Source organism: Corvus brachyrhynchos, unplaced genomic scaffold, assembly GCF_000691975.1.
Source record: "Corvus brachyrhynchos isolate BGI_N302 unplaced genomic scaffold, ASM69197v1 scaffold167, whole genome shotgun sequence".
NCBI classification, from domain to species: domain Eukaryota; kingdom Metazoa; phylum Chordata; class Aves; order Passeriformes; family Corvidae; genus Corvus; species Corvus brachyrhynchos.
The window spans coordinates 3,828,078-3,853,259 of NW_008239547.1; the positions used below are offsets into that span (position 1 = coordinate 3,828,078).

Sequence of the window (25,182 nt, forward strand, 5' to 3'; positions counted from 1 at the left end):
AGAAAAGCTGAAAGAGCTGGGAGAAGACTGAACCACTGAAGGAAAGACCAGCAAGAGCATCAGAACGGAAGGAGAAGCATAAGAGTCATAAAAGCCAAACATGTGCAAGAATTTGGAAAATAGTAGAATAAACCAGCAGAAAGCCAAAGCACTATGGTGATGGCATACAGACACTAGCCAGTGTGTGGTAAAGCAGCCATCAGAAATCAACAGCATGTGGCAGTCTCTTCACCACCACCACTGCCTGATAAGGGACTATGTGCAACTCTAACCGCGATGCAAGACAAGGGTTAACAAGGGAACAAAAAGGCAGGTGAAAACAGGCGTCTCAATTAGCAGATAAGAACAATCACATTAGCTGAACTCTCCAGCTTGGCTAAAGCATGAAGTATAATCCAGAAGCAGAAGCAAGCAATAAAACTACAGACAGGAGAAACTCAGTTGTGCTGCTAAAGTGGCCAGAGGATGGCTGGAGCAAGAGCAAAAAACATTTTTTACAAGCTACAGTAATCACACATCAAGCAGAGAAATAGTATTATTCTTTCTGATGCTGCACTAATCTAATCACTTTCCAAGAGAAATCTGGGATTTTCTGTTCTGTACAAAATTCCCAAGTTAAATACATAGAGTAAATAATGTTAAAGAAATCACTTAACTTCAGTTTGCTTTTGCTACTGAGGATCACTCACACTATTCAATCAACATAAGCAAAACAGGGATGGTAAAAAAAATTAAATAAGGTCCTTTATCTTAAGCATAATTTTGTGTTCTTAATCAGGAAACACCTTTGTACACCAAGGGGTGTACTAAGTAAGAGGTAAAAAAAATCTGGGCTAATTTACTTCTTTCCATCCTTCAAATGATAAATTTTCCTATATACTCTTTATAAAACATCTAGAAATTATACATTGTATGAGAAGACAGCAGTTACATATGTATAAAAGAGAAAATAACATTCCATGCTTGCAAGCGTCCCATCTGTACTTAAACTAGAGTTGCCCTCTTGTCCAGTTGGCAATTAAATCCTTTTCTCTTCCAATCGGACTTTGATGCAGCTGGGTCACAGCAGTGGTTCAAAATAATAACACATACTGTGTGCATGTGTGGTTTTGAGTTCTTAATATCTACCGTGGACTAATGATCTTAGCACAGCAACATCTCAGTTGGATAAATATTCAGTATATATTACTTTTTCCTCTTTACTGTGGTGGACTTTATTCATGACTATGTGAACTTCCTTTCACAAAAGGGTAATTTCCTTGCCTGAAAATGCTATTTCTTGATTTCAGATTCACCACTCTGAATTGATGGGTTTACCTGCAGCTGGTAGCCAGACGGCAACAGCCAACAGAAAAATGAACTTTCTGCGTCTTCAGACCCCCACTTCCTCTGGCTCAATGTTCACAGCCCCCGGAGATGCTTCCCAAGTCAAACTGTTCTCAGTGTTCACAGAAATATGCAGTCTGTCCATCCATGTCATCTGGCAAAGGTGTTAATACCCTTCCAGATGACAGCCTTATGTTCTCCCTCAGTTGTGGATAACAGCAAAAAAAGCTCTGATTTTAAATCAATAGTGAAGAATCTGAACAGTCTGTTTTACATTCGCAACATGATTTATGTAGCTAAAGTGTCATTGAAGCTCAAAGCCCTGTTTAAGTAACTTCCAAGAATACAAACAAATGGTTTTCAGAGTGGAAAATGCCGAGACAGCAGCATTCTTTTAATATCTTGGCAATCCTTAATCAATTCCTTTTTTGAAAAAGTGGCAGCTTCCTGAGAATACTAAGTGTCTACAGTGGTAGCATATACCTTTTCTTGGTTTAAAACCATCCAAAGACATCCCAGAGAAATCATATGAAAATATAAACTAAAGAAAGTAAAATCTGAGGATGCAGTTGCCTTTTCTGAAAAACTGTCTTTAGGAATGACCCAGCCTTTACTTGACATTGACATGGTGTCTAAAGTCCTCAAAAGAAAAAAAATCTATTGATTCAAAAGTTTAAAAGAATCTGAGCAAGCCTAATTCCTCCAGAAAATAATAACTTGTATTCATCTCTGATAAGGAGGTCTTAAATTCAGCAACAGAGTACTCATACTACATGGGAACCTAACAAAAAATTATGTAGAAAAGAGGGAACTGTTGAATGGAGAGTTCAAATAAAATATGGTCCAGCAAATGCAAAGGAAAAACACCACTGAAGGAAAAAGCAGCACAAAAAGATCACATCTAAAAAAAGGGACTACTTGCTTCATATTGCGCAGTTTCTCCACTTCCAGAGTCCATTTTCAGCAGATGAATGGAATTTCTACTTGAAAGGGATGTGATTTTATCTGTCATGATTTTTTCCTCCTCCTAAATTACCAGCTTCAGCAATGTTGCCAACTTTTATGTTCTGTATCTGAATGCTGTAGTTACATGTATGCAATTCAACATTCTTAGGTGGGTGAGAGTTGGTTCCCTCATGTTGGAAAGTTTGTATATATAACCAAAGAATTTCTTTGATTTACTTTTCAGATTTAATATTTTCTGCTGCCAACCTGCCTGGCTTCACTTTTGTTTATGTTATCTATCACTTTGTTTATTATATGTTGGCTGCTAGTGAGCATTCTCATATCCATACGTCTAAGATCAACAGACAAGCTCTGCACTGGACATGAGCCGAGTTATCACCAGATGGACCTGAGAGCATTTCCAGAGTAATATGATGGTTGTTACTTAAATGTTCCCATGCAGCATATTCTTTCACCTCCTTTCTATCATTTTGTCTCTATGCTTCTAATATGTTGTATATTGGTATATGTCAGTTCCTACAACAGTAAGAGTGTGCCACAACTGCTTTCTGATTTTCTCTGCCTGACAAATGTGAAAAATCAAGGCTTTTCTTGCTGTTTTTAAGAGGACTATTTTGCCATTATGTTTTTGTTTTACTTACTCCATCCCAGTAACAGGAACAATCCAAAAATAAAGACAGCAACTTATTTTTCCAGCTGTCCTTATCCAGAAGAGTTTTCTATAATTTTTTTTTTTTTAATTATGGGTGCAAGCAGAAGTGGAAATCAGAAGTCAAGGTCTAAAATTGAGAAGGGTTACAAATAAAATATATTTTTCCTGCAACTGGTTGCCAAAATATGTGATGGATAGCTTCTCAAAGTGGCAAATAGTTTAAAGCCACAAAATACTGGGCAGAAGGATTTCAGTCATTTGCCAACAAAAGTCTCCCAGCACTGTCCCCTCTACCCCAGCTCCATGGCTGGTATGCTCAGAACACCTACGGGCTATCTATCCATCAACCAATGTCATCAAACCATCAGTGCTGTGGTCCTTGCTGACTGTTCCAGTCATTAGCACCTATTACTCAGGGGGAAAAATAAGTATTTCTATCTCCCTGCTGATATTTCACAGCATACCATCAAAAATCAAGCATATTCTTGCAGATTTACAAATTAATGGCATGTGATTTTGCAAGTAAGGATTATATAGGTAACTTTTCAGTTGACATATGAAGTACATTGTACTCCAGCTCACCATATTAATAAATTTAAAGTGTTTGTATAGTAAAATCTCTTAATGTATCAGCACAATTCCTACGACCAGTCCTACCAACACATCTCACAGACCAGTGATGAGTAAATAGTTAAAGATCATGGGAAATTACGCTTCCTAAACAGATATTGTGTTTGTGTTACCATTTGCAAGCATAAATATTTCATAAAGAGGACAACAGTCTCCCAGGACATGTGCAAGAGTAGAAAACATTGGTACATCTGGGAAGACAAGTCTGTAACAGGACAGGGCCAAAAAGTTCCCCAAGTGCCTAGGATACAGTAGCAGCCGAAATGTAGCTCAGATCTTAATGAACCTGAAATTTGTATTTCAGTTCTTCAGATGCAAAACCTGAACAGTTATAGGCAAATCCCAACCATTTCCAGTGGAAAATGTTGACTTTGCAGAAAACACACAGCTCAGTGAAAAAGCCCTGACGGAAAATCTTCAGCAGGTCTAATTACAAAGGAAATGTTGGAAAGAAGACAAAGTTTAGATTAACTTTATTTTTTTTTAATTACATGGTACATGAAATGCTTCATGAACTTTTCAAAGCAAAAACGGATTTTTTTTTATATTATTATAGCACAGTATTTTCTTTCAGTTCTTTGTATGTTAAAGTTCTGGTAGAAAAAAGCCAGCAGTCTCCTGGACATTAATTTATATCAATTTTCACCAGTGACTGTAAGGCAGCTTTAGAAGGCTCTGCTGATAAAGGCTTATAATGTTTGGTTTCTTAACAGAACAAGCTGCACTTTGATCTGAACATAGTCTACTAGGCTACTATGCAAACCCAGTAAGCCTCAGATGACAGGGATGATGGTATCAGCAGTTGTTTATGAAATAAAGGGTAGAATTTACAAACTCCCAGTAAATACAAGAAAACCAGAACAGGACAGGACAACATTAAAGGTATGCTTCATGCTCAAAGAAGCATTACTTCTTCTTTCAAAGAAACCTAATCAAATATATGAAGCATGTACATGAAGAACAAAGTGCACTAGCTTCATTATCTGCAGCTTTAATTTTGTTTAACTCATGGTTCTATTCTGAAGGAAAGCCAAAGACACGAAATTAGATGAAAATATTTACAAATGTAAATTATTTTGTGAAACTGAAAGTCAAGTGTACCACAAATGAATTGCAAATAAAACAGCAAGCATAAATCCTACTTGCAATTTGCTGGTGTATGCACCTTTGCCATTTGAAAGAAATTAAACCCCCCACCCCCGAACTTAAAACAAAGAATCTGTATTTTGTATGAACAGTAACATTCGCAATCATACAAGAGCAGTTTTTCCTTCACTCTGCAAGTTATCTTAAAGTTACTTCCAAAATTCTGTTCATTCTATGGTAATAAAAGAGAAGACAAGAAAAATACTGCATGTCCACCACTTGCTCCCTCTATGGCTACAGGTACAGTGCCCCAAAGTGACCCAAATACTTTACATTCTGGTGCACCATGAGGCACGGAACTCATTCACAGTCCTGCCTGGTGCCCTTGTTTAGGTACCTGGTTTATGTTTCAGATCAGCAGCTGGCAAACCTTCCAGCACACATAAACAGAAGATAAACTCCACTGAAACAGGCAGAACCACCACTGGAACAGCTTCATTTCCTCTGGGTCATAAAGGTATAAACATTCTTCAGAATAGTTTAAGCACAGTGGCATTAGCTTTTGAAATAATTATTGTTCTGCACATTACACCAATGACCACAGATGACATATTTGACATAATTTAAAACACACTTAATTTACCCTAATAGAGATTAACTTCAATGGCAAATTGCTTATTTTGGTATGTAATGACCACAAACGTTATAATGCTGTTATAAACCCAAAGTTAAAAGTTATTTAGATCTGAATAATATATACCAAGCCTGTCTCAAAATTAGTATAATTGGGATAACATCATTCAGTGGACTAAAAGATGGTTCATTCTTTAACAGTCTTTTTTATTTACAGGCACAGCAATAAATTAAGTGCCTAAAATGTTAATTCTTATAGTTATTTGTTCCAGTTTTTCAAATAATTTTAAAAAGAAATAACAATTATGCTCCTCTGTCATGGCACCATCCCAAAAAGAACACAGTTTTTTCCAGCTTGTTAGAAAAGGAACTGAAACCTAATTATTTAAGACAGTTTTTAATGAAATGTGGAAGAGAATTTGGAAGCTTTAAAGTCTTTCATTCTTAGCTTGATCATCTGTCATTTGTACATCTCCTTTCTTACAGTGTCCCCCACTGGAGTTCTGCCCTGTTACTGACAGAGTTACTCTAGTGACTGCTTTTCCTCTTCCCTTTTTCATCCCTACTAACAGATAAGACCATTTTTCTAACTTGATTGTGACATATTCATTAAATAGCTAAAATTAAATTCCCTTTTAGGTGTATTTTGTATTAGCATCTTGAATCTTAGTCTTCCAATTATATGTTCCAATTTACACAATTGCATAACAATGAAAAGTATTTTGTCTCTAGACAAGATACTAATAAAAAAAACCAAAACAAAACATGTTTAGTGCTCTCAACAGCAGTACTTCCCGATTCATAAAAAACCCAAATATCTATAAAGACATGTCTCTTAGTTGCACTGGTGATGCATCATAATTTTTTAAATTTTTGTCATTATTTTCAAAATTCTGTACAACTCTCCTATTTAAAGATGTTCTTTTTTGCTGTCACATAAATTCCTTTAGTTTTGCCAAATTATAAACAACTGACTAAATGTGAGAATACTTATTTCTTTATGCTATTCATATTTTGTACAAAAGCACTCACAGGAGTGTCTTCTCTTAAATCAGAAATACTTTTTCCTCATGTATTCCCCAACTATATATTTCAGTTTTCATGTTAAAAAACAGCTTAAGAGTTTAACATGTTAAAGTTAAAATGAAACTAAATGTATTGAAACTTACATTGTTGTGTTTGTGTGTAAGGTGCTTGGGCATTTTGTTTGGTTGGTTTTATTAAATTGCAATAAAATGTATAAATTGAAGATACAAAACTTATAGCTATAGATATAGATATATATAGTTATGGTCAGGCCAGCCTATGGGCAGTGCTGCGTAGCTCTGGTCAGAATGGTGTTTGGACCTAAGTGAGAAAGTTTTGGGTGATTTGAAATGCCAGCAGATCAGGCTTGGGTCTGCCTGCCCTGCTCTCCGCAAATGTATTTTAGATATCTTAAAGTGCAGTTTCTGTCTGGTGAAAGGTCTGGAGGTGAAGCCATATGAGGAGTGGATGAGGTCACTTGGTCTGTTCAGCCTGGAGGAGACTGAGGAGAGACCTCACTGCAGTCAACATCTTCTTCATGAGGGGATGAAGAGGGACAGACACATGTGGTGACCTGTGACAGGATCCAAGGGAATGGACTGAAGGTGTGTCAGGGGAGGTTCAGGTTGGATACCAGAGGGTGGCTGGGCACTGGAACAGGCTCCCCATGGAAGTGGTCACAGCACCAAGCCTGACAGTTGGATATATTTGGTCAATGCTGTCAGGCTCATGGTGTGATTCTTTGGCTGTCCTGTGCAGGGCCAGGGTTGGACTTTGATGATCCTTATGGGTCCATTTCAACTCAGGTTATTCTATAATTCTACTTCAAAGAGCTAATTTCTGGTCTGCTTAAAAATAAAAATACAGTATTCAACTGCATTCAGGTTCTAGGGTATGGAAATACTGTTCTATTTCTTGATATCTTTAACAAGGTAAAGCAAGATTAAAGAATGCAAACTCTAAGTCCTTATTTGGTAATAGAAATTAAAAATAATAAGTGTGGCTGGCCTGTGTCCACAGGGCTCCACAATTATATTTAAAATCCAGAACACAAATGAAATGTCTAACACACAGTTAAACAAATTCACTTGATTTCCCAGAGCTACGTGCTCTGTTTTACTTCCAGAGTTCTGTTTTAATCAGAAAAGATAAACCACAACCATTTATTAGCTCATTTAATTACGGTAAGTGATGCCACATTTGACAGCAGGGAAAAAACCCCCATGCTGTAACTGGATACTTCATGCAGTTTTTACAAGACTAGAAATGCCCAATTTATTTTTCTTTTCAAAAGGAAATGCACCTGACAAAACCTTAGAATTACTTTTAGGACATTTTGAAAACCTCAGGTCTGATAAATGTAACTGCCTCAGAGAAACTACTTTCTTCTTTAGAAAACTTCTCTGTGGATGAAAATGACAAGCACCACAATTAGTCAGTTTTACTCATCAGATGCAAACACTCAGAAATAAATTCAACAAAAGAATTTTGTAATACAGAATTAAAATACAGAAATATTTATCTAATCAGGCATGATTAGAAACCTCTCCCAGCCTTTTTTTGCCTGCTAACCAAACCTGCAAGTTATGAACAGCTTGCTAGACCTGTCCCCTTACACCATCAGACTTGTGGAGGCAGGGAGGTAGTGCAATAAACTAATCCTAACCATCCTTCACCATGCCATAAACTTAGAGCAGAGCTGTAAGAAAGTGGAAGCTCTCCTGGCTCCAGCTAACACTGCAGTTATAAATCTGGTCAGGAGAGGAAAGCTTCCCCTGCAAAGTAATGCTCCTTAAGTAAATCCCAAATTAAGCCTATATGTTTTTAGATAAAGTCTATGGAACATCACTGGAAAAAAGAGATCAATTATCCCAAGTAATTTCAGGTGTGTGAAAAAGAGCTGTTCTGGCCATCATTTTGTCCCAGGAATCTAGAACAAAACAAAGAAACCCTCTCAAGCCATAAACCTAATAGCAAAGGGCTAGAAAAACTTACACAATGTATGGCATAAACTCAGATACAACTGAAGAGACTAGGTAATTTGTGAGGAGAAACTGGAAGTACCGAGTCCCAGAAACGGCCTTCCTTTCCTTTTCTGTCCAAGAGAGAGCAGGGGAGATCAACAGAAGAATTTCAAATACAACCTCTGACTGAATGCAGTACAGTCACCTGGTCAACATGATGGAGGAGGGAGCAGTGATAATTTACCATCTCTCTGAGGCACATTTGCCATGACATGGTGAGGGAGAAGATAATAGACAAACAAAAGTACCTTGCATACTGTCAGTTCTTACCCCTACCTCACACAAACACCTGCAAGGCTCCTGCAGGGCAGGGAAACATACACCTTGTGCAGGATTAGGCAGTCTGGCCATGCAAAGGGCTTGGTACCCTGCAGCTGGCCATCTCCCCCTGCAGCCAAGAAAGACATTTGCTAAGTTACTGCAGTTGTTCAGTCACATTAACCACTCTGAGGGGAAGGCACTTCTTTCCCTGAAATCCCACTAAGATTATCACATTGCCTTTCACTGCTACCAAGGAACAGACAGCGAGAGTGAGTGTGTGAGGGAATAAGTGAGAGAAAGCAAGAAAAGGAGAGGGAGAGATGCAGTTGTGGCACATGAGCTGTTTTCAGACTCAACCCACCAAAACTTCAGAAGTATGAAGCACACATGGACAGTCACTAAGGAAATACCTACAGCAAAGCTTAGGATCTCTGCAATTTCATGCCCCAACAATTCCTCTTCTAATATGCCATTGGCATTACTTACCCCTTCAAAGAAAAACAGCTTGTCACTTTACAAACTATGGGAAAAAAAACAGTGCAAAAATCTTCAAAAAGCAGGTGTAATTATCTTTAAAATCTTATAGCACTTTGAAGATACCACAGTTTCTCAGGTTTTGTGATCAGTGTTTTACACGTAAGACAAAAGAGCAACTACTCCTTTCCACTCTGCAGTTTTCAACTTATCAACTGCTGCATTTAATTACCACTGCAATATGCATCTAAGGCACTAAGGTCTTCTTTCTTTTAACAATGGAAAAACAATATGCTCCCGTGCATCAACAATGATACACACGGGAGGTTCTGACTGGATGTAAGGAAAGCATTTTCACTTAGGAATCCACCTTCAGGAGGGTGATTAGGAATTGGAAGAGGCCACACAGAGTATTTGTAGAATGTCTGTTCCCAGGCATTTATTTCCAAGACCTAATGGGACAAAGCCCTGAACAACCTGCTCTGAACTCAGTGTTGACCCTGCTTTGAGCAGCACGTTGAACCAGACAACCTCCACCCACCTCAATGGTTCAATGGTTCCATAGTCTTCTGTCAGACAAAAGGTACCAAGTTCCTCAAAAACACCACAGACAACCCCAGGAGTTTTACAGAAAGTTTTCAAAATTAAATGTTTTTAAAAACGTTTTCCATCATGAATTTTGTCCCAAGTACCAGGTTGCACTCCTTATGCATGATGCAGTTAAATCAATATGACTGACAATCTTTTAGGAAGAGCACGGTTGTAACAAATTTATGAAGTACATGCATTAAAAGATAGCAAAATAAAAAAATTATTATTATTATTATTATTATTATTATTATTATTGTTATTATTATTAAATATCCCTTGTGAATAAGTGATTCCCTTTATAAGTATGAGTAACAGCATAATAATTTATAGGCAACATTAAATGTGTTTCTTCATCACAGGTATTTCTGATTAACACTACATATGTTCTTACACAGTACTTGTTAAAGCAGACAAACCCACACCCAGCCCAAGGAAGCAGATGCACACACCCACGCAGAAGGCACTTTGCAGGTGCAACTCATCCTCACCTTGAGATTGGGTTTTGCAAGGAGTTTCAACAGCTCTCTAATCTCACTGCTCAGTGGTTTTCTCTGCAGCTCCTCAGCCAGCTAGGTGGGAGATGGAATCAACACAAAGACCATTAGCAAAGCGTTGTTTTACCCAGCGCATCAGTGACAATCCAGAATCTATCTTGTTCAAGGTTATTGCTTTCCAGCATGTTCAAACAGAAGCCAGCATGAAGGAAAACACCATCAATCACCACGCTTCTGCTTCTGGCCCTCAGTGGACCAGATTTAAGCCAGGCCTTTTGGCTCAGTTTAACACAAGTAATCATTTCTGGCAAGGGTGCAGGCAGATCACATTCTGATTTATAGCAAAGGGGGCAAATCCCAGCACTTCATTTAAGTGAATGGTCCTTTGCGTGCAGACAAAGAACTGCTTGTAAAAATGACTGGATCAAACTTTGACACTGTCTATAAAAAACAGTTTCGAATGAGGTGGTGAAATCCACACTGCTTCCAAAACCCCACAGTAGCTGTGCTGTTTAGGACTGGGATAAGAAAGCAAAGTGCCCCTACAGTGCAAGCAATCTGAACCTTTTATTATGTTTACACATACACTGGAAGGAGCTTGTTAAATGTGAAGCGGGTTAATCATAATGTAATTTATAACAGGTCATCAGCAATTCAAGCCTGTAAAATGCACAAACTATGTACTAGCAACAAGATCAGTAATTTATGTTTGGTTACACTACAAAATCGTGGCTTGCTGAACAATAGAGGAGCAGTTTCATTTTTAATCCCACAGCTATTTGGCTCACATCTTGGGTTTTTCTTATCATGCCATTCTCAACTAATTTGGACTCAAGAGGCATATTTTACTACAGGATTTTAGACTCAAACTATTTTTCCAGAAGAAGGAAAAGCTAAAATACATTTCACAACACTGAACTTTGGCTTAAAATTCAGAAGCTACATGGCTTATAATGCAAAACGTGATTTCAGGTAATCACTTGTTTTCTTTGCATTAAATCAGTATAATAAAAATGTCTCAAAGAAAGATTGGCTATTTGCAGCAAGTAATTTTATTTGTCTAACCTAATTTCAAATTTGTACTTTCATTTTTGTATACATTTTCAAGATAAATGGATAGATGTATATTTTGCATAATTATATATAATAGACAAATCTATTTGAAGAAGTCATTACAGACATCAGACATGGTCTCAATACCTTTTTTTCTTTTAACCTTCAAATTAAACAGAGTAACAAAAATTCATCACCTACTATCCTACAGACTTTGAACCATAATTCATAGCTAAAAACATCCAGCAAGTACCTTGGTGCTAATATTAACAATATTTGTGTCTTAATACCAAAAGATTAAAAAACAATCTCTGTAGGAAAGGTCAGAATGAAATATTTTTAGACACAAAGCCAAATATTGAGGTAATCTGACTGCAACTGAGTCTGCATGTTTTAAGGAAAAGCCCTGCAAAGCTGAAAATATTCTGTGATAGGAATGACAGCAGGTATATGACATGGGTTACCCTTGATTCTCTTTTAATTCTTTAGACTATACTGCTCATCACTGGAGAATAAAGTCAATATATTAATTCGTGTTTCACTGATGAAGACAAGAAACCTCTCAGCAGAATGACCATTTCAGCATTTTTCTCTCAGATGAACTGTGCACAAGTATCAACTCCAGCAGAACTGGCATTTGCTTTGGTGGTGCAAATGCAAATGCACATACATAAGGTTTAGAATAGTGAGAAAACATACTTCATTACTGCTTTAACAGAAATTTAATCTTATAATTTAGAAAGTATTTTTCAGAGATAAAATAATTTAAAACTTGTCTTCATGTGACTTATACTATTTTCCAAATATTTTCATGAAAGTTTTAGGCACATTTAATACCTTGTGATAGAAGAGAAGGAAAACAAAGATTGAAAGACAAAGTCGTGTTTTCAGATTAGCAAACAGATATCACCTCAGCTGTTTTAGACTGGATTTGTGGTTGTTGTTGTTAAAGGGCTGAGATTTGAAACAGCTACCAGAAGCAGTACATGGCATACTCTGGACACACTGACACCATGAGATCTCCTCCTATGCTAAAGACTGCAGGAAAACTGTCTGAAAACCTCCTCTATGATCTCTTGAGGGAACCATAACATTTCAACAAGCTCTTTATGAAAAGCTGCCACTACAGAGAGGGGAAGAAAAGCAAGGAAGAGGATTGGATGTGGAGTGAGGCTGGCAAGATGGGGAGCACCAGGGACTGGTCTTTAAAGCTTCTGGAGGAAGTTCTGAAACTTCTTCTGCCAGAACAGTCTCTCTAACAACCTAGAGGCCTTACTTGCTGTATATACCTATCCTGCCAGTGATATTGTCGTGGTTTAGGAATGGTATTCTCCAATTTAGTACTCCCACTAAAACCACGCACCACTTTCCCTTCCCCCTCCAACTGGAGGCACAAAAGGCAAAGATCACAGGATGAAGTAAGAACAATTTACTGGAAACAGTGATAAGAAAATGTACTATACTATATGTATATGCTATTACTAAATAAGTAAGAGTAACAATATTAATAATAAAAGGTGCAAAAAAAAGAAATTATTCATATGGAAAAACTCCCTGATAATAGACAATACTGGATGGCTTCTTCCACCCCCTTTTGTCGATTGGAACAAACCCTTTCTTCCGGGAAGAGAGTCCCTTTCATGAACTCTCTGAAATGGCATGAGGTGGTATGGAATAACCTCCATGTCCTAACCATGCCCTCTCCCAACTAGAGAAAAAAATTAACCCTGTCCTGGCTGGAACCAGGATAGATATTTAGATAATTTGAATGAAATCATTGAGCCTTATGTCGGACACTGCTGCTTCAAAATAAGAGGCAAACAGAATGTCTGATGGGAAATTCAGCCTGAAAGTCCTTGGGAGAGAGGGGAGAGAAGGTATGGCAGCCAGGAATATGAAAATGTTTAGAAAAGCCTTGCCACAATAGTTACTTCTAAACATGCTTTAAAAAATAACACAAAAATAAAAACACAGTCCTTAAACAGTTTTATTTATGATAGCAGCACCTCAGATTTGCGTTTTAAATCAAGCAGGAAATATCTACTTGCTAATATCTCCTTCTTTAACTACAGAACAGTTACTATCAGTAGGAAGAGAAAACATTAATTTAAAGCCTATTGAAATGAAAGTGTGTTTTATAACATCAACATGCTCTTAAATCCTTGAAGTTTACAACCAGTCAGACAAACATGCCAGAAAACAAATAGTACTTTAATCCTGAAACTTCATGAGTTTTGGAGTTACAAAGCCCACTGCATGTAAATTTGCTTCCTCAAAACTTGCTGATAGCTATCGAAACATAGAAAATTCTGCAGTGTGCTAGCCTGACTTCAGCCACCAAAGGACATCCTTACCCTATGGGACAGTGCCCAAAAAACTGGCAGTTCAGCTACACATAATTAATGAAGAACCAGAAACAGTATCTATTAAAAAGAAGGTGTACATATAAAGTAAGTAGATGTCTAGAGACAATCATGTCCCAACATGTACAGTTAAAAATACTACCATATGTACATAATAATACATTCATAGGGTTAAAAGCCCCAACCTGTCTCAACTGAGGAGTGACAGAGTACTTTAATTTGGGGATTTCCAAAACTATACATTTTAAATGGGTCTGAACAAAGAATGAGATTGCTCAGCATTTCTGAAAGTATCAAACACTAAGTTTTGCATCCAAAAATAAGAAATTATTTTTATTGAGAATTTTAGCCCAGAGATCCATAACACAAATATTATCAAGGATTATTAATATGTCAGCAAGAACTTAATGAAGAGAATTTCAACCAGCTTTCTAATTTTCAAAATTACTATCAACATTATTCAAAGCTATGTGAAGGTTAAAAAAATATTACTAATATATGCCTGATGTCAAGGCTAATGTATTATTATAGTTGGTATGTTACAGGATATAACTCTCTTCCTACTGAAACATGATTAAATTACCATGTATCCTTTTTTCAATAGTCTTCAAATAAGTTTAATTGAATTTTTTGTTAAAATGCTACCAAATCTCAATTCACGACACTGAATCATTTGTTATATTTAAAAAACAAAATCTATTAATTATATAAACAGATAGTTAGGATTTTAAAACATCTATAAAGCATGTGAAGTTTCAAACATGCTGTATTTTAAATGGACCCAAATACATATTGCCTTTTCCAAAACGCAACCTGACATCATCAATTGCAACAAAGATTTCTGGATTTCACCTAAACCACAGTTTATTAAACATTTCTCTATTCTGGCCTACCTCGGGTTCAGTCATAGTTTATACAGGTGTGTTCACAATTCATCTGAATCCTAGAATTAACCAAATAGCAAGAAATGGCAGGTTGGATTCTTTTCCTTGAAAATAAAAATTATAGTAACAGGAAATTAACTACTCCATCAATGCTGACCACTTTTACAATTTAGTTTTTGGTTATGAAGGCAATTTGGAAAGCTCCAATATCAATAAATCACTACTGTACTTCTTCTTAAATAGTTTTGATTTTTTTTTAACAAGCCTCCATCCTAGGCATTTCATATGCTTCATTTCTGTAATATTATTTGTCGTTTCTCATGTTCTGTCAGCAGTGCTGATATCTCATTTGTCTTTATATTTCCAAAGCATTCCTCTTGTCTGTGACTTTCTCAAAACAGTAATAGTTGACAGCTTTTCCCCTCCCAGTAGAGTTCCAACCTGTAATTTTTATTGCTTGGTTACTAAAGCAGAACAAGAAGATATCTAGATGCAATGCTTTTATAACATGCAAGTGAATAAAAATCAAGTATCAGCAACAAGCCCAGTGATGACAGAACCTTTGGACACCTTTGCAGCTTCTTATGAGTTCAGCTCAGAGGATTACATTCGTATGTTTGCACTGTGAAGAGTTCTGCTTGCAGACAGTTTTTTGGGAGACTTGGTACCACTGATCTCAGCAGGGGACACTTACATCATCTGCCAAGGCTGCTGCACCATGGAGTATGGGCACCGGGTTCTGTTTTTCATAATAATGCAGTTTTTCATGAATCTGGAAGACAATAGTACAAAGTGGTAAGTTTATTTAGCAGCATGAGAAATGGTACAAAACAACCCTGTTGAGTCTGTTGACTGACTGTAACTAAACATCCTTATAGTAACCTACAGGCAGCAATCATGTAAATGCAATTCATCATCATCCTCTGTTGAAGTGCTAAGAATATGAAATCAGATGGAAAAAATGCTCAGTATGCAGACCAACCCACAGAAAAACTAAACATTTGTGATTTTTCTCTCCTGGCTTTCTCTGTCCATATTTCTAACATATTGCTTCAAGTATCAATTACATTTTATATTGCTGCTGAAAACACAAAGCATAAAGTGTTTATCCCCAAGAGGGATATAAAACCCCCTGTAAATTATGATTTATGAAGTGAAATAATAGCTTGCCACCCACATCTTGACAGACAACTTGATGGAGCGGCTGCTGTCATTAAAATAATTCAGAAACAAGGGCAAAATAGTGCTAATATGAATTCTGACACATCTGAAAGAAAGGCAGTTCTTCAGCAAGTTAAGGTTTTTAATGAGGAATTATCAACATTAAAGATGCACTGTGCTTTGGTTTTTTCAAAAACGGAAAGGATACACCATCATTTAAACACCACCCTGTTCCCTCCTCCACAAGTTATGCCTTTCAAAATTTAGATTTTTTCCAGTATGAATGCTTTTTAAGACCCAAAGTATTTTAAGACTTCTAACAAGTTTCTTTAAAGCTATTTCAGAATAGCATAAAGGACTATATTAAACATTTAACTTCATTTACATTATTTTCCTGAAGATACATGCATATACAAATATTAATTAAAATCTAAAAAAAAAAGACAACAGTAGTCGGAACTAATGCAAATATACCACATTCACAGATTTCATGCTTTAGTTCTACTGCTCTGAAGGAGGCATGAACTCCAGATGGTTGGAGGAGTTGCAGAAGGAGCTAAATCGAGGACTTCTGTGCTCAGCAAGGAGGGGTAAACAAGGTCTGGCAGAGGATGTGGGGTGCAGAACTTGGCTGGGGACTCCCTCATGTCCTTGGGAAACAGGATCCCCAATGAAACCCTAACACTCCCCAGCACGCTGCTGAGGGAGTAGCGGGACAGATGCCAGGCAACAGGGATAGATTTAAAGAGCAACCAAACCACTCTTCACACACTGAAAACACTCAGAGTTCACCAGATCATCTTCATTTTGCACCAAGTGTTCCCTCCAACCTTTCCCCTTCTTCCACACTTGCTTTTCTCTGCTTACTTCTCCCGCAGCAGCACTCACTCCTCTCACTGTCTAGGACTCCCTCACTCTTTAATTTAAAGCTCATTCTTTAAGCCCATTCTTTTTAATTTAAACTGTACTTTCACAACTACATCCATAACAAGATAATGCCGTGTCAGTGACACTTGTGCCTGCCCTTTTTCCTGTCTTCTGCTGTGCTTCATAACCCTAAGTCCACATCTGTTTTTCCTCATTTAGATTATATGTTGTTTGAAGTAAAGAGCATGTTAATACGTTATGGCATAGCAAGGTCTCAGTCTTGATTGATTCCTTCATCATTTCTGCAATCTTAATAAGATTATTTCAGTATGTCATTGGTTAAAGGAGTTGCTGAAGTTCTGACATGTCATGGTGAAGCATGAAAGCACTACAGTCACTTGATTTCTAAGTTGCAAAATAATTTGTTCTCATCTGGAAACTACATGCAAAGCACTACTGTCTCCAGAATATGAATCTGAATTTTACATTACTTATGTAGGCATTGTTTACTCAGCAATTACTTAGACTAATTCATACTGGATTTCACAAAACTGTAAGTGACTGGACAACTTCATATTTCTAGCTCACAAAGCAGAGAAACTAAACAAAACAAGGAGTTGCAGCTCCCCAACTTTGGCAGAAATTTGTGATTTACTTAGACTGTGAACTTGAATAACTAAAAGGCACAGTAAATCACAAAGTCTCAAATCCATCATTTTTTGATTGTTTCAGCAACATCTTGATTTTACCCAGATTGAGCTTCCGTCAGCTCTGCGGTCAGAAGCAGTTGCCTATGCTACCACCTAGTTTCTCAAAGAAAAAAGAAGTGCCACTGCCGATGAAGCTGGTTTTATCCTGGGCAACTTTACCACTGAAATTAAAAAAAGGAAAAAGGAAAAAGTCAACCAAACAAAAAGATGTGGACACAGTCTTGTTTAAACCATCTTTGAGAAAAATGTTATACAAGTGTAAATTCATGCAACAAAAAGTAGGTTTTCAAGAGGTGGCACAGTGTAACTTAAACTAGTTATTGGCTCTGTCTATAGCTAGAAATGACTGAAAACAAATTTTTGTTTTCCTAAGAGTGGATATGGTACTCCAGTTAAGCATTTAAGGACAATCATTAAGGTTTTATTTGATTACGGAGTTGTAGAGAGTAACTGCCTAACCCAAAAAAAACCAGAAGCTAAACAAGTAAGCAGGAAAATTTAACTGCTACTAGACAGTTCTAGATACTGGCTTTTGCTACATCAGGTGGAAAAATTTATTAATTTACTAGCACAATGAGTGACTCTAGGGATAAACATTCCATGGTCTATGGTAACAGACACTGCAACCTCAGCGCACTTCCACTTGAGGTGCAATACACAGTGGGGTTTTTCCCCCAAATATCTGATTTTATTTGATAGTAGTTCGCCTTATTAGTTAAATCTATTTTTTAAATCAGATCATTAGATGACAACATCTGTCTTTTACATCTTTGTAATTTAAAGGATATACCTACGGAAATTAAAAACCACCAGTCTGTGCACAAAGATGCAATCAATGTGCAATACGGGGATTACCTTTCACATTAGTGTAAAATTACCACATGCATCATAAAAACAGTTACCTCACACCTCTAACTCCTGGATAACTAATGTATCCATAATGTATGCCGCACTTCTATATAATAGCTTCCTGAATGCAGTAAGACAGGATATCTAGTGCAACTCCACTGATAAAGCAAACATTTCAGTGAAGCAAAAACGCATTTCCAGGCAAGTCCTTCCCTCCTTGTGTCCAAAAATGTGTTCCAAGGTGGTTGGTTCTATAATTTCCCCCACAGATCACAGTACTGCTGACTGACCTCTAGTTCTTCATGTTGTATTTTTAGGCCTTTTTTGAAGACGAGCACAGCACTTGCCTTTTCCTACTCACTGGGCACTAGGTCACCTCTGTTGTCTTTCAAGGATGACAGAGCACATTTGCGAGCTCACCTGGTGGCCTTTGAACTTACCAGAATTCAGGGTGATGAATGACTGCATTTATGACAAACACCTTTAAAAAGCTACTGCGCACACCGCCATATGCTTTGGCAACCTCTCCACATGCTATCTTTCAGTTAATTATTTTCTCAAACATGAAATTTTTAAATCATGCTAATACATGCATGCCTAGCACCGCATTTCCAAATTTCAATTCTTATACAAGTAGAATTTGAAATTTGAATACCTAGATTAAGCGACTACATTGGTGAACATGAATAATGTGAAGTAGCCAAACACAGAAATGAAAAGCAAAACAGGACAAGGTGGTGCAAATACTTCGCCCCTTTACAAACTTCACTCAATGAAATTAAACTGTAACAGAAATTAAAACCACCCTGGAACACTTTGAGAGAGTGTATTCAAAAGTAGAAGCGAGAGCATTCACCTACTCAAGATAAGATCTATCATATTTGCATCCATTTTTTTGAGCTTCAATCTAAAGAATTCTATTTAATACAAAAGGCAACTTTAGCTTACATCGTGCGACAATACCGGATGTCCAGTAACTTTAATACCATCGCCTTCTCTCTACTAGAAACTTATACAACGTATGGAAAATATAGGACTGTATCATGCTTAAAAATAGGAAATACAGTACATCTGTTTTAAGTTCTTCTGACATTTACATGTAAAGCCTCAGTGCTGAAAATCTCTTCACAGATGAGACCAAGTCTGTTAAAGCAAGAATTATATATTGTAAATAAAACATTAAAAGCTGTTCTGCTGAACAGATGACTAAGTTGTGGGGCTTTTTTTTTTTTTTTATGACTACCTATTCTTTTCACTGTAGAGTAAGAAGAATTATGAAGTTCTGCAAAAACTGACAATCTACTCTGAAGTTATGCCCCAAGAGGGAAAAATAATCATTTGCAAATTTATACAATTTTTGGCACACTTGTAAGCAAGAAAAATTGTTTCTGGATTTTCCCAGAGAGACTGAATTAAGCTTTCTATAATAGAGCAGAGCAGTGTCCTCAGCCTTGACTATTTCAAAACGCAAGAGGAGCTTTCTAAATCAGAAAAATAAAAATCTTAAGCAAAGACTCCTACAAAATAAGCTTAATTTCTCCTTTTAGATTTCTTAATTTCTATGTACAGTTCTAATATAATATGATAGAAATAAAACAGGGGAGTGGGACAAGCATGTGCCAAAGGTGCCAAAGAGTTAACAGAAGACAAACTTAGTCTTTTTGAGAGAACAGCTGGCATAGGTAAAGAGTAAGTGTATGTAAGAATACTATATGCAAACACTTGTAACCCAAAAACCCCTGGCCATCAGTGAGCCATAGCAGCACATAAAAGACAAGAACTGTCACACACAGCGTGAAAATGTTCTGTCCGACCACACTGAGGTGTCACCAACTACTCAAAGATGTCAACACCTCTGGATACGAGCTTTTTTTATGGTAATGATACCTTCCTGACAGGAGGTGCTGAAGAGGATCTTGTGATTATTTTGCACTGACCATCATTCTGGGGCAGACAGCAATTCTGGACCAGAGTGCTTCACCTTTTGAGAAACATCAGAAGCTTATACCCTCTTATGAGTTATATAAACATTCCCTTACTTGGGTTTTATTTTATGGGATGAGATATCACTCAGCATAAAGATAAGGTACCTGCAAAATTTGTTTTATTATGTGCATACATGAAAAAATGCAAATTACCTTTGTTTAATGCAACAGAAGAATTGGCACTAAGGACCTAAGCACCACATCATATACATTTCCCGGGTTTTTCTCTGGACTATCCTAGTCTGGCCTGCTGAATACCCATTAGCAGCTATCTGCTTGTTTAATTTCAGCAGAAAGGAACCCATCTCATATACTGGACTGCTGATGTAAACCAAAGCAGCAGAACTTGAAAAGATGGGAAATTGCTTTAAAAAACGCACTAGTGATCTGAACTGGAATGCCAATATAAACACCCACACAAAGCACCAAGATGTGTCTAGAAGACAGGCATTGAGTATACTGTTGTAGAAAGTCCATAACAATTGGAAGAACATCTCCTCTAACTGCTCTCTTCATTATATTTTTCATCACATATTGACAGCGAGAGCGTCTGATATCAAAGCACTGACAAAAGCCATGCAGCTTCTGTATTTATTTATGGGCTTAGTCACTTACATGGATGCATAATGGAAGACTCTTGTACACAGAGAAGCTGTTACCTATCCACCAAAGCTTCAGGTTCATGTACATTTGCAAAAAATTATTTCACTCCACTAGTGGCACCACTACAAAGTGGTGCTACTACAAAGAGAAGCATCTATACATTAAGAAGCCACAACAGATTAAGAGAATGGAAAAAGAAAGCAAAAGAAAAACTGTTGAGGGAGAAGTAAGTGCTAATTTTGGCTTAATCTGCAATTTGTGTTCGGCATCTGGAATATCTGAAGCAAGAGAAACCATTCCAAGGCACTCATGACCATAAAAGACATATTTGTGAATAGTTTCAACATTTATACAGGGAGATTTCAAGACAAGAACTAGGGTTTTCATTCGATCACTAATATGACCTTTACGCTGGGATTTAGACACTCGAGTTCACTGTCTAAATTTACCAACAATTTTGAGTCAAGGTAAAACAAATAACCTAGAAGGAAAAAAAGAAATGATGGGCTACAAAGAAACAAATGAAAATAACTATTAAAACCATTCAGAAATGATAATTGCATAGCATCATCTCTGCTGAAAGAGAATGAATATTTTGCTTGATGTAGAATTTTAATTAAAAGATTGTTTAATTCCTTTCCTTTCTCCTTCCAGAACCCTCCTGTATCACAAGAAAGTAACAGAAAAATTAGCCAACTCTTTGATTTATCTTCATCACTCAGTGGTGGTCTGTAAGCCCATTTACACAGGACAAAAATACAGACTGAATGCAAAACTACACATTTGTTCCCAAACCTTCCTATAGTCCTTATCATTGCAGCTTTGGTACACTAAGGAACTTAAATACACGAACAACTCTGCAGTACTGTGGCATGATGAACACAAGGTGTAGGAAAACTTAGAATACATACAGCCTTTAAATCACATTCTAGTCATACCAATTGAATTGCAGTTAGAGACATAGAATATGGCTAAGAAATTAGCAGTATGTATTTTAGAAAACACAAACAAAACAGAAATGAATAAATCATAGCTAACTACTCGAAGTTTGCAAAGAGCATTTCAATCCCCATAGTAACATTAAACTGCCTCAAATATAAAATAAGTGATTGCACAGTGCAGAAAGGCCTCTGAGAGAATGTTACAAGAATCAAAGCAAGCCTCTGAAGGCTTAAAAACAGATATTCAGGGATTTCAATTCTAGCCCAATTTGCCACAGCAAAAAGTTTCAGCACAACAGATGAGCAATTCTCCTTTAAGCCTTTTTTCCAAAAAGCAGAAGCATGAATTTCCTAACAATTCAAAAGCAGGCTAATGGTGTGGAAATATTTCTGCCTGAACAGCTAAAAGTTAATAGCTAGAAGAAACTCAGAACATCAGATAACCCTAATGAAAGAACTAAAAACTTGCACTACAATAAACAATTGAAAGTTTCTTTATCAGTATAGCATGAAACCACTAATAAATGAGAACACCTTCAGACTGTCTGGTATAAACTGTTGCAATGGGCTTGGCTGGGACTACAGCAGCCTGTATAGTGCTGTGCTGTAGATCAGTGACCAAAACCGTGCTGATGACAGAGCAAGGCTTTAGCTATTGTTGGACAGCGCTTGTGCAGTATCAAGGCCACCTCTGCTCTTGCTCTGTGCCCTGCAGGGAGTAGGCTGGAGGTGGCCAAGAGTCTGGTGGGGACACAGCTGGGACAGCTGACCCCAACTGACCAGAGGGATATTTCACACTATATAATGTCATGTTTTTCCAAAGCAGCTATTGTTTGGAGACTGGATGGGCATTGGTCAGCTGGTGGTGGTGATGCCTTATGGGGCTCCCTAAAAACAGAGGCTAGACAAAATCACGATAATAAAAGTGGTTATATTTATTGAAGGGCATTCAAGGTACACTTTGGGCAGTCAAAGTCCTCAGGGGCTACACCCAAAATGGACGACCGGGTCACAGGTTTTCATACTTTCGTAAGCTTGGTCCATTTGCATATCAGGAGTCAATCCTTCAATTACAATTTCAGGTAATGAAGTCATTACCCCAAGTTTGTTTCCCCCTTAACCCACTTTTGTTTACATAATTCAGGGCCTGAGAAAGTAAGGTGTCCTTGAGTTTCAGGCCTAGAGAGGATATGTTTTGTGTAACCAAAATGGGAGAACAGTAGCCAACAGGCTATATGGAGTTTTAGAGTTACACACTAAAGCATTACAGGATATGAAAAATATAAAAGCTAAAATCCTAAGGCATCAGTGGTGACTCCTTCTGCAGCACTTGTTTCTTCCCCTCCCAACAACCTAGAGCAACGAAATTACCAAAAGGGCATCTAAATTCTTGGATAGAAACCCAAGCTCCTTAGCTGGAGCCTTACCTCATCTGCTGCTAAAGGGTGTTTGAGGAGCTGACAAGGGTTGACTTTTTGAGGAGTGGACAAGGGTTATAACTGGACATTTTAGTACAGTTTCAAAAATGAGGCCTAAGACTAAACTTGATGGGATTTTGTTAATTTGTCATCTTAAAACATTATATCCATTGAAGATTAAACCCACTCATGTTAACACTGCAAGGAACATTAGAGGTATTACAGGAAAAGAAGCCTGTTACCAAGGTCCTGAAGTTGCAAAAAATACTAGTTCAATTTTGTGCTATAGCAAAAGACATGAACAAAAGAAACCTCCAACACTCTTTTTATGTGTCATATGTATACTTGAGTCCATTATTTGAATAGAGCCAACAATTAAATATGCATATCAGGACCAAAGGGCTCTGAAGTTACCAAAATTTCTGCAGTCATGTTACAAGAATGCAAACCAAACTCCAAGCACAGAACCATAGAATGGTTTGACCTTTAAAGACCACTGTGTTAGTTTAAAACAGCTTGGTTTTTTTGGTGGAGGCAGAGGTAGCCAAAGAGGTGGCTGTGTGAAAAACTCCTGGAAGTTTCTACTATGTCCAGCAGAGCCAATCTCTGAAGGCTCTGACTATGGACATGTTGCTGGCCCAGCTAGAGAAGTTGGTAACGCCTCTGTGATGACACATTTAAGAAGGGAGAAAAAGGAGCGCACTTCCTCATTTCTTCCAAGGGGTGGGGAGGCGCCGCGGCCAGGGCCTTCCCAGAGCCAGAGGCAGGCACACGGCTGGCGCCAGGAGCGGCCGGTGTGGAGTGGTGGGGCCATGCGGCCAGGGCCTTGCAGCCAGTGCAGCGGCTGGCAATGCCCATACTGGCTGGTGGGGCAACGTGGCCAGTAGTGGAAATATGGCAAGCAAGTCCTTGGTGCGGAGCCCAGATGAGATCAACCTTTTCAGTGCTGGAAGACTTTGTAAGAACTTTTCAATTGATAGAACTTGAGAACAATAATTACTTCGGACAACAATTTTCTTCTGAGTCAGAGAAAAGGAAAAAGTGAGGACATGTGAGGAGAACCAACATGACTGCATTGAGGTCAGTAAAGAGTGAGAGAGAAGAAGTGCTCCAAGTGCTGCAGCTGAAAGTTTCTTCTGCAAACTGTGGTAAAAGACTATAGTTAAGTAAGCTGTCCCCTTGCAGCTCACTGGGTCCACAAGAGATGCAGAGGTCCACTTGTCCGACAGAGCGAGTGGATGCCAAAAGACGCTATAAAAACCTGCACTCACATGGACAAGTGACTCGTAGGCAGCAGTTTCGGGTTCGGGAAGCCTGGTTTTGCCTGTGAGAAGGATTCACGTTTGCAGCAGATTGGGCAGGGCTGCTGCTCTTGAGAAGAGAACCAAGCTGGAGAAGAGAACTTCACAGAGAACTGTCTCCTGCGGGGGGACCCTACAGTACAACAGAAGAAAGACCCTTCTTTCCCTTAATGAACAGAAGAAAAATTAGAAGTGACAAACTGACCAAAACCCTCGTACCTTGTCTCCTTGTGCTGTCAGTGGGAAAGAGGGAGGGGCTGGGAAGAAATAGAAGTGTTCTAAAGGTTTATTTTAGTTCTCATTACCCTATTTTAATTCTATTAATAATAAACTCACTTTATACCGTTTAAGTTTTGAACCTGTTTTGCCCTGAGAGTGTTTTTCTTCTAACGTTATCTCAACTCATTGAGCCCTTCTTTTTTTCCCCCTTCTCTACTCAGCTATAGCAGGAGAGAATGATTGAATGATTTTTTGTGGGTGCCTGGCTTTTTTAGCCAGTGTCAAACCTCGACAATCATTTAGTCTACAGTCTTTGGCATGGGCAGGGGTACCAATCACTAGATCAAGTTGCTCAGAGTCTTATTCAACCTGACACTGCAGACTTACAAGTGTCATGGGTCAGCTAGCAAGCATAGCTCCAGATTTTCCTGCAAAGAGGTGCTTACAGCTTCCTCTATGACCTGGCAGAACCTATCAACTGGCTAGATTGAATATTGACAATTTTTAAAGCCACTTAGAATTTTGACCACCTCTGTGGTCCACATTTAAGAATGGAGAAACCCTGGGAAGCTCTCTCTCTCGCTTCCAGCCAGGGAACAGGTAACTGGGCTGGGCCCAGGCCAGGCCCTGCCAGGTCCGGGACAGGACCTGCTCGGGCCGGGCCC

General features: G+C 38.0%; 1 protein-coding gene across 6 annotated transcripts in view; it reads right to left on the reverse strand.

Moving 5' to 3' along the window:
* Positions 1–25,182, reverse strand: part of MPP7 (membrane palmitoylated protein 7) — a 155,355-nt gene that overhangs the window by 50,775 nt on the left and 79,398 nt on the right. For all 6 annotated transcript variants that reach the window (XM_008639261.2, XM_017741475.1, XM_017741474.1 and 3 more), the window contains 2 exons: positions 15,158–15,235; positions 10,158–10,238 (listed from right to left, as the gene is read on the reverse strand). In XM_008639261.2, the coding sequence (XP_008637483.1) occupies positions 10,158–10,238; positions 15,158–15,235 (159 nt within the window). The remainder of the gene's footprint in view (positions 1–10,157; positions 10,239–15,157; positions 15,236–25,182) is intronic.